Source organism: Vombatus ursinus, unplaced genomic scaffold (genome assembly GCF_900497805.2).
Source record: "Vombatus ursinus unplaced genomic scaffold, bare-nosed wombat genome assembly UNPS02011431.1, whole genome shotgun sequence".
NCBI lineage: Eukaryota > Metazoa > Chordata > Mammalia > Diprotodontia > Vombatidae > Vombatus > Vombatus ursinus.
Genome location: NW_020951209.1, coordinates 200426 through 215182, shown reverse-complemented (window position 1 = coordinate 215182; position 14757 = coordinate 200426). Strand labels below are relative to the sequence as shown.

The 14757-nt window shown below is 37.5% G+C and overlaps 1 protein-coding gene across 2 annotated transcripts in view; it reads right to left on the bottom strand.

Moving 5' to 3' along the window:
* GUCY2C (guanylate cyclase 2C) overlaps positions 1 to 14464 on the bottom strand; it is a 103558-nt gene extending 89094 nt beyond the window's left edge. Inside the window, exons 1-4 of one of the 2 annotated variants that reach the window (XM_027856420.1) lie at positions 14207 to 14464; positions 11827 to 11933; positions 5667 to 5731; positions 1261 to 1476 (exon numbers count right to left, since the gene is read on the bottom strand). In XM_027856420.1, the coding sequence (XP_027712221.1) occupies positions 1261 to 1476; positions 5667 to 5731; positions 11827 to 11933; positions 14207 to 14417 (599 nt within the window). In that variant the 5' untranslated portion in view covers positions 14418 to 14464. The remainder of the gene's footprint in view (positions 1 to 1260; positions 1477 to 5666; positions 5732 to 11826; positions 11934 to 14206) is intronic. The other variant, XM_027856421.1, reaches the window with a different exon arrangement.
* Positions 14465 to 14757: the final 293 nt, after the last annotated feature.

Here is a 14757-nt window from a genome sequence, read left to right as displayed (position 1 = left end):
CCTTTTGCTTTCACCTTTATAATATGTCTCAAATGAACCCCCTTCTCTCCTCTGACACTGATATCACTCTAATACAGGTCCTCATCACCTCACACCTGGACTATTACAATAGCCTATTGGCGGGTCTGCCTGCGCCACATATTTCCCCTCTCCAATCTATGCTCCATTCAGCCACTAAAGTGATTTTCCTAAAGGGAAGTCTGATCATGTCACCCCTCTACTCAATAAATCACCGTGGCTCCCTATCACCTTCAGGATCAATACAAAATGTTCTGTATGGCATTCAGAGCCCCTCATCATTTAGTCCCCTCCTATCTCTTCAGTCTTCTTACACCTTGCTCACCCATACATACCCTTAGATCTAGTGACACTGTCCTCCTGGTTTTTCCACAAGCAAGGCAATCCATCTCTTGGCTCCAGTCATTTCTTCTGGCTGTCTCTCATGCCTGGAAAACTCTTCCGCCTCAGTTCTGACTAGTGACCTCCCTGGCATCCCTTAGGTCTCAACTAAAATCCCATCTTTTACTAGAAGTCTTCTGCAGCCCCTCTTAGTTCTAGTGCCTTCCCTTGGTTAATTATTTCCTGTTTATCCTACGTAGAGCTTGCTTTGTATATATTTTGCTTGCATGTTGTCTCCCCCAGTAGATTGTAAGCTCCTTGAGGGCAGAGGTTGTCTTTTGTCTCTTTTTGTACACCCAGGGCTTAGCACAGTTGGCACATAGTAGACACTTAATAAATATTGATTGAAATTGAGAAACATTTATTTTTTGGACACACTCGATGCAGGAATTTGTTTTGCTTCAGATTCTTCACCTTTTGTTCCTCTAGATTAGAACTCGAGGCCACATGTGGCCCTCTAGGCCCTCAAGTTTGGCCCTTTGACTGAATCCAAACTTCACAGAACAAATCCTTTTATTAAGGGGATATGTTCCATGAAGTTTGGATTCAGTCAAAGGGCCATACTTGAGGACCTAGAGGTCTAGACGAATTACACTATTTTTTCTAGCTCTGTTTGGTTATTTGATTGGTATGACACTGAATAATTGCTTGGAAAGAAAAACAAGCCCTACATGATGGAGATTCATAGTTTTACAATGTATATAGAAATGTCCACGGCCGGGGAGGGGGAAGGGAGGGTATCAACTTCAGAACAAAATTTCAATACAAAGAAAGGAGTGAGCCTAGAAGTGTCTAGGCAGTCTGGTTCAATCCCAGAGATGTTTTCTCAGAAGCCAGCATAATGTTAAGAAAACTTCTTACCAGAAACATTCCTCCGAATAATCATTTTTCTTATAAATGTAAGCTGTATTCCATGAAACAGTTTTGAATGGCAAGTCATTAACCTTCCAAAAATCAACTAAGAAGTATATCAACTTCCTAGCTGGAAACATCAATCTGGTTAAAGTTTCTTTGTAGTCACATGATAATCCAAAACTTCCCGCCGAAATCATAGGGAACTCCAAAATTGTGTCAAGGCTAAAAGGGGCAGGGGGTGGGGGAGTGAGAACAAGAAGAGAGATAAGCAGCATTAATGTCAATTCCATAAAAATGTAATTGCAAATCACTTTTAAACCTCTTGGGGATATGTGCATTAATGTTGACGGATTAAATGAGGCCATTTCGGCAAGGGGTCTAACTTTTTAAATGTCCTTCCCATATGGGTTAATTACATTTTCAGTTTTATCTTAGCATATTGTTCTAGCTTAGGTAAATAGGAATTGGGAAATGGGTCAAATCTCATGCAACCACCACTATTGTTCTTGGTTTAAGAAAAATACCGTTCCATTCACAGGACATGTGATAGCCAAATCTTTGTAGCTTATCTCTTTCTTCTCAGAATCCTTCCTTTCTGGTTCTGCCACACACACCATCCTTCATAGATTTCTACTCCCAAGCTCTTCAAACATTCCTTTCTCTCTTGAAGTGACCAGGTGAGAAGAGGATGGGAAAGTGGCAAGAAAGAAGAATGAAATTGTACTTGTTTGTACTATGGAGTAAGAGACTGGCCTTATTGTGCCTCTGAGAAGTTTCTGTGACCCAGAAGGGCCTTGGTGGCTGGCTGCCTTAAGGGCCTCTGCATCAGAAGCATTTATTTGGTAGTTGTGTGAATGCGTGAAGACTTTCTATATGGAATTTTAGCTGTCAAATCTTCTCCCTTCCCTCCCCCCTCCAAAAAAAAACACACCTAAAAAACTATCCTTAAATGAGGACAATCAATATAAAAAATCTTTTATATTATATTATATTATATATTTTATATTATATAATATATCATATTATATTATATATAATATTTTATATTATACATATAAAAACATCTTTAAACAGGGGACAACATTAAAAAGTAAATAAATAGTAAAGGAAAGTTTGATTGGGACTTAAGCTGAAAAATAAAACCACAAGTTGCAAAAAAGAATTATTTTATATTTACTAAGCTTAAAATATCATTGGAACTATGAGTTAATTCTTAGAATGAATAAAGAATTCATCAATAGTTGATGGGGGGGGCTTAGATTCTTATAATCTAGCCACTGCTCAGATTTTTACAATCTAGCCAATAGCTCACTAACGTTTAGACTCCTTAAGAGTCTGCCCAATATGATGGATGTTCTAATAAACCTTGTCTTTGGAAAAAAAAAAAGAGTTGGGGGGGCATTTTTTCTGACAAAATTGTATGACAGCATGATATAGCATCCTTCACTTCATGTTTGATTCTGCATAAAAAGTTTTTGTGAGGGACTGGTAGGTGGTACAGTGGATAAAGCACCAGCCCTGAAATCAGGAGGACCTAAATTCAAATCTGGCCTCAGATCCTTAACTAGCTGTGTGACCATGGGCAAGTCATTTGACTCCAACTGCCTCTCCAAAAAAAGTTGTTGTCATAAAAATATCAGAGGACTTCATTAATTTTCTCGAGGGTCTATGATAATACTTTGATATTCAAACCATCCTCTTTTGAAATGCCTACCAACAATCAGTAAAATAGCCCCCAAAAGACATCAGTACAATGATACTAACGGACAGGGATAAATGCTCCTGTTTTGGGGGGAGGGTGGAATATTTGAGTGGGAACGAATACTATAGTCAATACATTAGTGATTACAAAGAGAGGTAGCAGTTCAGGTATATGTTAAAGCCAGCTCTTACCTCAGAGAGCTGATTGTTAAATTTTCAGTGTGAACATTTACACCTAGGAAACCAGCAAACCCTACAAATAAATCAGGGCTTGATTTTGTTGTTGGTGGTGGTTGTATAGACTTAAGAAAGTGTTGGAGAAAATGTTAATAATGCAGTTTAAACTTAAAAGTATGTCTGTGCACACATCCATCTCCCCCACCCACACCCCAGGCCACTTGTTAAACATACTAGCACACCCATGCCTAGAGCCCCAAAGAGGTAAGTGATTTGTCATGGGTAACATAGTTCATCAACCAGCACATACTGAGTAACTACTATGCCAGGCCCTATGCTAAGTACTGGAGATTCAAAGAAAGCATGTCAACTGGTGCTTGAAGGAAGTCAGGAAAGCCAGGAGGCAGGAATGAGGAGCGATAGAATTCCAGGCACAGGGGAAGCAAGTGAAAATGCCCAGTTCAGGAAGACACCAGGGAATCTTGTTTGAGTAACTTCAAAGAGGCTTTCAGAGTAGAAGCGGGTAAGTAAGGTATAAGAAGCCCAGAAAGGTAGGAGGGGGTTGTTATAAAGCATTTACAACATTTAGATAGAAAATTTTATTGGAAATTGAAGGGATGCCCATCAATTGGGGAATGACTGAACAACTTGTGGTATATGAATGTAATGGAATACTATTGTTCCATAAGAAATTTTGAGCAGGTGGGCTTCAGAAAAACCTGAAAAGACTTGCATGAACTGATGCTGAGTGAAATGAGCAGAACCAGGAGAACATTGTACACAATAACAGCATCACTGTGCGATGACCAACTTTGATAGACTTAGCTCTTCTTAGCAGTGCTACGATCTAAGACAATTCCAAAAGACCCATGATGGAAAATGCTATCTACATCCAGAGAAGGAACTATAGAGTGTGAATGCAGATCAAAGTATACTATTTTCTCTTTTTTTTTTCTTTCTCACGGTTTTTCCCTTTTGTTCCTATTCTTCTTTACTACATGACCAATATGGAAATATGCTTAATATGATTGTACATGTATAGCCTATATCAGATTGCACACTATCTTGGGGAGAGGGGAGGGGAAAGAGGGAGAGAAAATTTAAAACAATCTTACAAAAGTGAATGTCGAAAACTAAAAATAAATAAATAGTTGCTTGTTTTTTAAATTTACTCAGACACATGACACTTACTAATTGTGTGACCCTGGGCAAGTCACTTAACCTCGACTGCCTCACCAAAAAAAAAAAAAGCAAAAAAAAAAAAGTTTATATTTGATCCAGCAGGTGATGGGAAGCCACTAGATTTTACTGAGGGGCAGTTATGTGGAGTAGTGGATAGAATGCCAGGCCTGGAGTCAGAAAGATTCACCTTCCTGAGTTCAAATCTGGCCTCAGATACTTACTAGCTGTGTGACCCCAGGCAAGTCATTTAACCCTGTTTGCCTCAGTTATCTCATCTGTAAAATAAGCAGGAGAAGGAAATGGCAAACCATTCCAGTATCTTTGCAAAAAAAACCAAAAAAACAAATGGACTCATGAAGAGTCAGAGTTTATTGAGTGGAGGAGTAGGGCAAGGGGGGGTAACATAGTCAGACTTGGGTTTGAGAAAAATCATTTTGACAACTGGGTGGAGAATGGACTGGAGGAGGGAGAGACTTGTGGCAGGCAGACCACCTCAGCAGTGTATTGCAATAGCTCAGGTGTGAGAGGTTGTACCAGGATGGTAGCAGAGGCAGAGAAGAGAAGGAGGCACTATGAGCCAGTTAGTATGTGTCAGAGACTTAAACCCATGTCTTCTTGGCTTCAAGACCAGCCCTGTATCTACTATGCCACAGTGAAAGAACAAGGAGGATTAATTTTTAAAAATTGTGAAAGAGAATTCTAAGGTACACTAAAGTTAGGAGAAACACATGGAAGAAATGACCTTCTTACAAGGAATATCTGAGAGATACTTGATCAAGTAGATTGAATCTCACTCCTGGGATGCCAGAGATTACGTGTTCTGAGATACAAGGGGTCCAAAATGCCCCTGAATTTTGTGTGACTTCTGTGTCTAGGGTGGTATATTCAAGTTGGGAGAAAGGCTTTCCTGGCAAATCAGATAAGGTCAAAGTCAGAGACTTTTTCCGAGTTGGACCCCAATTCTGAAGGGAAGAGAAGCTCACAAATGTCCTGAAGGAGTAAGAGGGAGGGAAGGAGGAAGGAAAGAAAGGAAAGAGGAAGGAAAGAAGGGAAAGTGGAAAGAAAGAAGGAAGAAAAGAAGAGAAGGAAGGAGGGAAGAACAGAGGAAGGGAGGAGATGGAGGAAAAGATGAAGGAAGGAAGGGAGGGAGGAAGACAGGAAGGAGAAAGGGAAGAAGGGGAAAAGAAAGGGAGGGAGAAAAGAAGGAAGAAAGGAAGGAAGAAAGAAAGGAAGGAAAGAAGGAACAAAGGAAGGAAAGAAGGAAAGGAGGGAGGGGAAAGGAGGCAAGAAAAGGAATGAAGGAGGGAGTGGTGGATGGAAGGGAAAAGGGAAGAAGGAAGGAAACTACTTACTACATCTGATAGGTGGAATAGGTACAGGAAGGTCCCAGGAGAGCACATCCCACAGAGTTGTTGTCCTGTAAAAGATAAGAATACATCAATAGGTCCTTGCTTCAGCATCACATATATTAAAATTGGAACAATACAGAGAAGAATTAGCATATTCATGAAGTGTTCCATGTTTTTTAGCTATAAAAAAGAATATATCAATGGAGGAAGGGTGGGTCACAAGATAGACTGACAGCTTAGAAATGCTAGAGTACAAAGTAGAGAAATGAGAGTTATGGTTGGTATCAGCCTGGGAAGCAAGCCAAGATATTAGAAGTCAAAGAGAGGAGGAACCATGGGTGTTGATGAAAATAAAGACATGATCACAGATCCACATGACAGTGAACTGGCCAACTTGTGTTTATGTACCACATTGGAGCTGCATAGTAGAGTGGAACATTATTCATAGACCAGTCCTTCTATGAATTCAGTATCAAGGGGATCTGTAATGCAAAATGGGAGACAGACTATGAGGAAAGAGAAGTCAAGATTAAGTCAGTAAAGAGAGCTTCAAAGCAGCATTGAAATACACAAAATATGATAAAGGACCAATGTATTCTTACTGAGTTGGATCCCACTTATAGGAATAATTAGGACCCTGGATTTTGGAAAGATCAAATGATGTGATTCTGTTTACCAAAAATTCCATATAAAAGAACCAAGTGACAGTAGTTAATTTAATTCCAACCCTCTCCCCTCTGAACTCTCCAGAAAACAGTACTGCCATTTATGGTGTTAGGTTTCAAATCTACCATTTAAGAAGCTCTTTGCTTGTTCTTATATGATTTGCTGGAAATTAAGGGAGCTCAGGTAAGCAGTGGTTCTTCAGTAATAGTTATATGGTCCAAACATCTGATCTTCCCATAACTATGACTGAGATAGATGAGCATTCTTTTCCAACCAGTAATCCTTTTTTTTTTTCTTAACAAAAATTAGTTATTTGTTAGTCTGGCTGTGCATAAAAAAAATTTAAAATACTAAAAGTTGATACCTATTTTGAGCTAAATAAAGAAAAATTTGAGGTATTATTTGGTGTTCCCCTCTTTAATCCTTAATGGTTATCAGCCACTAACCTTAATTTTGTTCTTCCATATTGAATAAAATAAATCTTTCTTTTAAAAAAAAATCATCTCTTCTCCTAGACTAAGTTTGATCATTATGATTCCACAGCATTCACTTTTGTTTTGTTTTTCTTTCTGTTTACTTCATTGCAGTCACCGGATATATTGTTTTCCTGTTCTGTTTACTTTACTCTGCGTTAGTTCATATAAGTTGCCCCATGTTTCTCTGTACTCACCATAGTCACTGTTTCTTACAAAGCAGTAATGTCACATTACATTCTTATGCCATAATATGTTTAGCCTTACTCTAATCAATGGACACTCACTTTGTTTATGATTCTTTGCTACCATAAAAAATGCTACTATAAAAATTCCAGCATATATAGGACCTTTCTGTATTTTACTTTCTTAAGGTATATGCTCATTGATCTCTGGGTGAAAGGGTATGGACATTTTAGTCATTTAATTTTACCATAATTCCAAATTGTTTTCCAAAATAGTTTGGCCAATTCACATCCCTAGTAACAGTAGTAAGTAAGTAAGTGTCTTCCTTATGATATTGACTTTTTTTTTCATCTTTTTTCATTTTTGCCAAAATGCTTGGTATGGGTTGAAATTTCAGAGTTGTTTCATTTTTATTAGAACACTTCTTTATAATTCACTTGCAGTCCAATCCTTTCAAGGCCTTAGTTGCTTCCCCAGAAATTATCCATAATCTCTGAGACTTTAGGATACCTTGAATTCAAAAATCACTGGGTTGTTCCTAGAATTGAGAATTGGAATGGGTCTTAGAGATCATACAGTTCAAACCTCTCATTTTTATATATGAGGAAATTGAGACTGAGAGAAGTTAGGTCACCTTTCCAAGGTCACTCAGTAAAGCAGCCTACCTGGAATTTGAACCTAGCTCATCTGATTCCAAATCTAGCACTCTTACAACTATACCACACTGCCATGTCTTTCTCCTATCCTAACCATAAGTGCCCTATTTACCTTGTGTGCTGTTAGGGCAAAGAGATAGTTTTGTTATTTTATTTGGTATTTTTACCATCTTCTCTTGCTTCTTCCCCTCCACAAGATCAGAAGCAGAAGAATAGATATTCCAGCCTAATAGTAAATCTCTACCTTAACTGGGTAAACCAGGGGTGGGGAATCTTTTCATGTTAGAAAGCCACATTAACATTTAGCCACAATCAAATAAGACCACATTCAAGAAACTTCAATTAGATATACTTCAAAATGTGCATTATTTTGTAAAAATCTAGCTACTATGTACTTAATAATTTCAAAAAATGAAAACTATTTGTCAATTTTAAAGTTCACTAACCTTTTAATGGCTTTGTTGTGTCTGCTTTTTGTTGGAAAGCATTTGAATATTTGGTTGCAGCATGGGGGTCTGCATCCTCTCGATGGATAACAGTCATCTGTGACCTTAAGGGCATCTTGATTTGGGTTAGGTAAGAGAATGTAGATTTGCAGAAATAAGTGGTTGAAAAACAAGAAAGCATTTTATGAGAATGTTGCCAAAGACATGGGTATTCTACTGCATTTTTCCATATTTCAATCGGATCTTTCTTAACATCAAACAATGACTTTAAAACGTCATCTACTGAGAACTCAATCAATTCCATCTGTCGTTCTTTAGGTGCTTTGCTGGTATCTACTAGGTGAGACTGAAATGCTGATTTGAATGTGATGTCATGATTCTCAAAGTCAGTGAACCTTTAATTATATTCTCCAATTAATAAGTCTGTTAACAGCTGCATATTCTTCAAATGATTCACATATATCATCCTGCTCATCAATGACCTTTGCTAACTGGGGAAAATGTTCATCTGAAATTTCCTTTTTGAAGAAGTGTTTTGAAAAAAGATAAGCTTTTTTTCAAAATGCTTGGATTTTTTTTGCCATATATCATATATAGACTTAGTTTTACCTTGCAAAGAAATATTCAAGTCATTTTGATTTGACATGATATTACACAGAAATGCCGCATTCCTATAGAAATCTTCTTTCAGTAATTCACATTGCTGATTCTGTTCTTCATAAATTTAATTATCTTCTCACAGAGATAAAATTTTGAGTAACATCTGTCCCAGAGATAGCCAACACACTTTAGAATGATAACGGCAAATCCATCCTGATTTCTTCATCGTTCAACTTTAGCATGTCACCAAACTGACAATGCCATGTTGCATTTGCACGAATAGAGTTAACAATACTTATAACTTGTTGCAAAGTGTCACTTAATATAGTTGCTTTAGCACAGAAATTTTGCTGATGCAAGATACAATGAAAAGAAATGAGAGCATTTGGATTTGTTAATACTTTTTTTTTACCTGTGCGATAAATCCTTCATGTTTTCCTGCGATCGAAAGTGTATATACACATGGTACATACACTCACCAAATTTACCAAATTCAGTCCAACTTCACAACATTTATCTTGAAAGTTGTTGAAGATATTTATTCCTTGTGTTCTGTTCACAAGAATGCCCAAAGCAAGCAACTCTTCATAGCAAAGAAAATCTTTTGTTATGACCTGAATGAAGTATAAAACCTGCACCAAATCAGTAGTATCAGTTGATTCATCCAAAGTGATTGAATAATATATATTTCCTTTTGAAGTATTGCATGAAGTTGTTCTGTTAAGTTGAAGGCTAATTCATGCTGCCTATCAATTATGATTCTCCTTGAAAGAGGCAGTTGTTTGTACTTTGAAACATTATCAGGGTCTAAGCATCCTACAACTTTGACAATGCATTCTTCCACAATTTCTACATCACTGAATGACTTCCCTTTTTTCCTGAGTATATAAGCTACTTTGTAAGTTGCTTCAGTGGCATTATTTCCAGGTCTTATTGATACTTGAAAGAATCATTTTTGTTTTTGCTTTTTATCTTTTAATTTCTGTACTACAACCTTTTGCTCCTCTCCCTTTTAATTTAAAATATTTGTGTAGTCCTTATGAGTGTTATAATGCTGATAAGTATTGAATTTCTTTAACGTTTTACGGTATCACAAAGCAAGCAAATCATCTTATCTTTGGCAGAAACAAGATAATATTGCATTCCCATTCCTCATTAAAAAATCTGTTTTCTTTCTTCAGCGTTTTCTTGGTTTTCTTTGACATGATGGGCTGTTAAGCAGACAGAATTAAAAAATACTGCCAAGCTGTGCGACTATTCATAAATTCCACTTCAAAGAGAAACACAGTGCACCGTTGTCAAAAGCTGATAACAAACTGTCATACTTGACTCCTGGAAACTCTCACCAACCAGCCTTGTGCAGTAATCAGGCGGGGAAAGTTAGAACTAAATAGTGAGCATAGCAGTCATCAATTCAGCTCTTATGGCTTACTAATGTATTAATTGTGCTGGTCAATCTGAGAGGATTATTTTGTTGAAACTTATCTTATTCTTTAGTATTTTAAATATGTTCATTTTTAAAATAAAATAAAAACATAAAAGATGAACAAAAATGTATTAATAAGAATAAAAGGATTGGTTCTGTAAAATTTAGATTCAGTCAAAAGGCCATACTTAAGGACCTAGAAGGCCACATGTGACCTTAAGGCCGCAGGTTCACCACCCCTGGGATAAACCATTTGACATTCTCTTCTAAAAAGAAGGAAGTAATTTTCCAATATTCCTTCTCCTGACCCCATGCTCATACATGGAATGAATTCCCTCTTCACCTACACCTCTTAGGGTCCCTCGCTTCTTTCAAAGTGCATCTTATGTGTTTTGTTCAGTCATTTTTTCAGTCATGTGACATCAATTGGAGTTTTCTTGGCGAAGATACTGAAGTGATCTGCCATTTCTTTCTCTAGCTAATTTTACAGATGAAGAAACTGAGGCAAACAGAGTTAAATTACTTGTCGAGGGTCACACAGCTAGTAAGTGTTTGAAGTCAGGAAGTTACTGAACTCAGGAAGATGAGTCTTACTGATCCCCAGCCCAGTGCTCTATCCACTGAGCTGTTTAGCTGTCCCATCTACTACTGCCGACATAAAGCCTTTCCTGATTCCCCTATCTGCTAGTACTTCCCTACCTCAAATTACCTTGTACTGACTTTGTACATATTTTCTATATATCTATAAGTGCACATGTTGTTTTCCCCAATAGAATGTAAGATCCTTGAGGGAAGGGACTATAGCACTTTTGTATTTGTATCCACAGTGCCTGGCACATAGTAGGTGCTTTATAAATGCTTCTTGATTGAGGGATTGGTTTACACCACTCCCCCTACATGTGATCAGAAGCCAAAAGGAATCTGATTGTTAACTATGGTATTTACTACCCCATCAATAGAGGCTGAATACTTCTATACCTCAGTAGATAGTCTCCATGAGTTGCTATGTCCAAAAAGATTCATCACCAAGTGACCAGCCTTCTGGGGATGAGCTATTGCTCTTAGCTGGGTTGTTCCTTTGATGACAGTAAACAAAGTCTTGGAAGCTTGGTTGAATTTGCCAAAGCTAACACTGAGTTAGCCTAGCCTTTGAGAACCTTCTCAACTCCATATTAAAATGAAGCATTGAAATAGGACCTTACTGGAGAACATTGTGTTTATTTAATACAATGGTTTCTTTAGCAAATAAAAACTTTTAGTTAGCCCAGATATAAACTTAAAGGTTCAAAAATCTCAGTTTATATTGTACCAGAAACTCTCCTAAAGGGTCAATCAGTGACTTATCCAGAACAAATCATCTTAAACTAATGTTTAAAGAGAAAACTTAACAAATGTTTAAAGAGAGATTATAAAATTATTTCACTACACATTTAAAACAGAGCAGAGGTACTGAGCAGCTGGTATTCTTCCCTAGACTTCTGACTAAACATAGCTAGATGTAGTAAAAGGACTCTATTCATTTCTGAAATAGCAAGCAACTGAGACGAAATCTACTGTAGACCCTATCCTATAATCAATAAGATACATTATGAAAGATGTGGGTAAGGAAAGTGTGAGTCAAACATACCTACTCTGTGCCATGAATATTTACCCTTTGCTGAAAGATAACAAGTCATTTCTATCAAAATACAGTAAGGTTTCCATACTTACTCTGATAGCCTTAAGAACACTCAAGCCTTCACAAGTACTACTAGAGCAGTCATTTATCTTGTAGATTGGAGTTACGGAGTAGTGGTAGTGGATGCTCACGTTTATGTCTGTCATCCAGAAATGGGGAGGAAAAACAAAACAAAAAAACTAACGTCATTTGTATTTGCTAATATTAAGAGACAGCAAGGTGTTTTGTTGGCCAAAATACAGCACCAAAGCTAGGGAGTTTTGTTGTTAGGAGTACCAGCCAGATGGGTATGAACAATGATTTTGCTTCCTTTTCTAAGATTTTACTATGGCTCAAATTCATTTGAACATCAAGTTAATCATATAACTGGTTGGGACAAACAGGCCTAGAGACAGAGGTAAAAAGAAAAAATTTAAGCTTAGCCTGTGGATATTTTACCTGAATATTGTTAACTGTGGGGAGGTATAGGTTATATAGCAGAGAACAGAGGAGAAAAGGAGGGAGAGAGGGAGAAAGAAACACAGAGAGAGACTGAGAGAGACAGAGACAGAAAGACAGAGACAGAGAGAGAAAAACAGAGAGATAGCTTACAACATTTACTAGCTGTGTGACTTTGAATAAGTTATTTCATCTCTCAGGTCATAGTTTCCTCATCGTAAATCTACCTTAAGGAAATGTGACAATCATAGTTTCCTCATTGTAAATCTCCCTTAAGGAAATGTGACAACAGAAAGGTCTTCCCCATATGTGGCCTTCATGCCTTTGTACAGCCTGGCTTCTGTACGTGGAGTGCTCTCCCTCCTCACTCTTGCCTTTTGGAATAGTTTTGCTTCTTTCAAGGGTCAAATCAAAGCCTTTCTGGTTCCCTCAAGTTATTAGTGCTCCCTCAGCCCCCACAAATTATTATGTATTTACTTTGTATGTGTATTTATATTTATAATGGAGTTGCACATCAAACAAGGGTTGGGCTTTAAAGTCTGCATATAAAACAAAAACCTCATAGAGTCAAAATGACTGCTCTCTGTAGCAAGTCTCCACAGTCTTCAGACTACAGTATAGGAAAGAGATATCAGCAGGCTGGGTATGTTCTTTGAAATAAAGATTTGCCTGCAAGGGCTGGGGTTGGTTGGGCTAAAATTCCAAAGTGGGAATGGCTGCCCCCTCCTTTACTGTCTCTCTCCCCTAGAGTTTCCTCCACCCATGCACATACCTTCCTCTCACTCTGTCCTGAAAGGGGAGGGACAGCAAGGGTCCTGTGTCTGGGAAGGCTATGCTATGTGCAAAAGAAGGGCTGAAGACAGATTCATATTTGTCGTCTTATTCATCTCATATTCATGTCTGCTCATTAAATGGAATTGTGGGCACCATTTACATTATTATTTTTTCTCTGTTTTATTTTTATTTTTTTGCCAAATGTCTTACACTTGAATTTTCTTAAGTTAATTAGTATGAAGCAACTCCACCTTAATTATCCAAGTAAATATTGTTTTCCCCAATAGAATGCAAGCCTTTTGAGGACAAGGCTATTCTGTGTTTGTCTTTACAGTCCCAGCTCCTAGTAATCCCTGCCCTGGTACATCATGGGCACTTAATAAATGCAAATTAAATTGAATTTCTGGACACATCTGAGCTGATACACAATAATTACACAATAATCAATAATTTAGAATGTATAATCATCTTAAAACTATAGAAAGAAAGTGCATTCAATGTTACAAAAATAACAACATAAAATGAATTAAAGTTTCTTTATATCAGATGCTCAGCTCCCAAGGATAACAATCACAATACTTTTTACAGGAAATATCTAAGGAAGAGCCCCAAAGGAAACCAAAATTTAGGAATTTTGTACCCTTGATTGGTCTACTGAACTCAACAGATAACCATGTATACTTTAACTTCAAAATCAAGTCATTATATTTTTTTCCTCTAAAAGAACAAAACAGCTCTGCCTCTGCAGAGAAGACCTATATTTTTTCCTCTTCTTCCTCTTTTTTTTTCTTCAAAAAAAATCTTTGTTATATGGAATAGCTCTCTTGCAAGGGACAGGAGAGGGATACAGGAGGAAATGTAGGTGATATTGAAACAGAGGATATCAAAAGAGATTATTTTTAGACAGACAAACAAGGAAAATACCTATAAAGTCAGGCATATCATGGTCATGTCACTACTATACTATTTCTTTACCTACAGATAGGTATTTTGTAGATAGAATTTATGTGGTCAGTTTTATAAATTAGTCTTCCCCCTATGGATCTGCTACTTTGACACAAAAGGGTCATCAGGCACTTAGAAAAATTAGGATAAGAAAAAAAGTAGAAAGTCAGACCTGAATCTTTGGAAGTTATTTATACCCCAGGCCACAATGCTAGTAAGGAAAAAATGGAGCAGATCCTTTCACTGTATATTTACCTTCTCTAAGCAGCTTTTTCACCATTTCCAAGCTCCTGTCCATAGCTATTCTCAGATTTTCCAGTGGTTCCGGGAAGGCTGAGTTATTCATCATCAATACACTGATCCCATAATGTCCTTCGTAACAGGCCTTGTTTTTAGGCAAAACCCACCCCCATCCCTGGAAACAAAGGAGGGACCATAGAGTCAGAACCAGCGCTAATCTCTTCATGACCCTCTCACCTCAAGCCCATTTCTCTCACACTCACTACTCTTGGACTTGAGATTATAAAGAAAAGTGGAAATCTGAAAGGATTATCTCCAGCTGGTTCCCTCAGTCAGCTTTACTCCACCCACCTCGTTGGCACTGCCCAACACTGACTTCCAGGGCTCAGAGAACACATATATTAGCAAATCATGAACAGAAGCCTCAGAATGGAAGGAGACAAACCAAAGTCCACTCCATGTGTTTGCTCATAAAAAGGTCAGAATCATAAAACAGAAAGATTACTTGGGCCTCATCCAATAAACTTGCACTATATCGATGATAAGAGGGAAAAGGGGAAGTATAT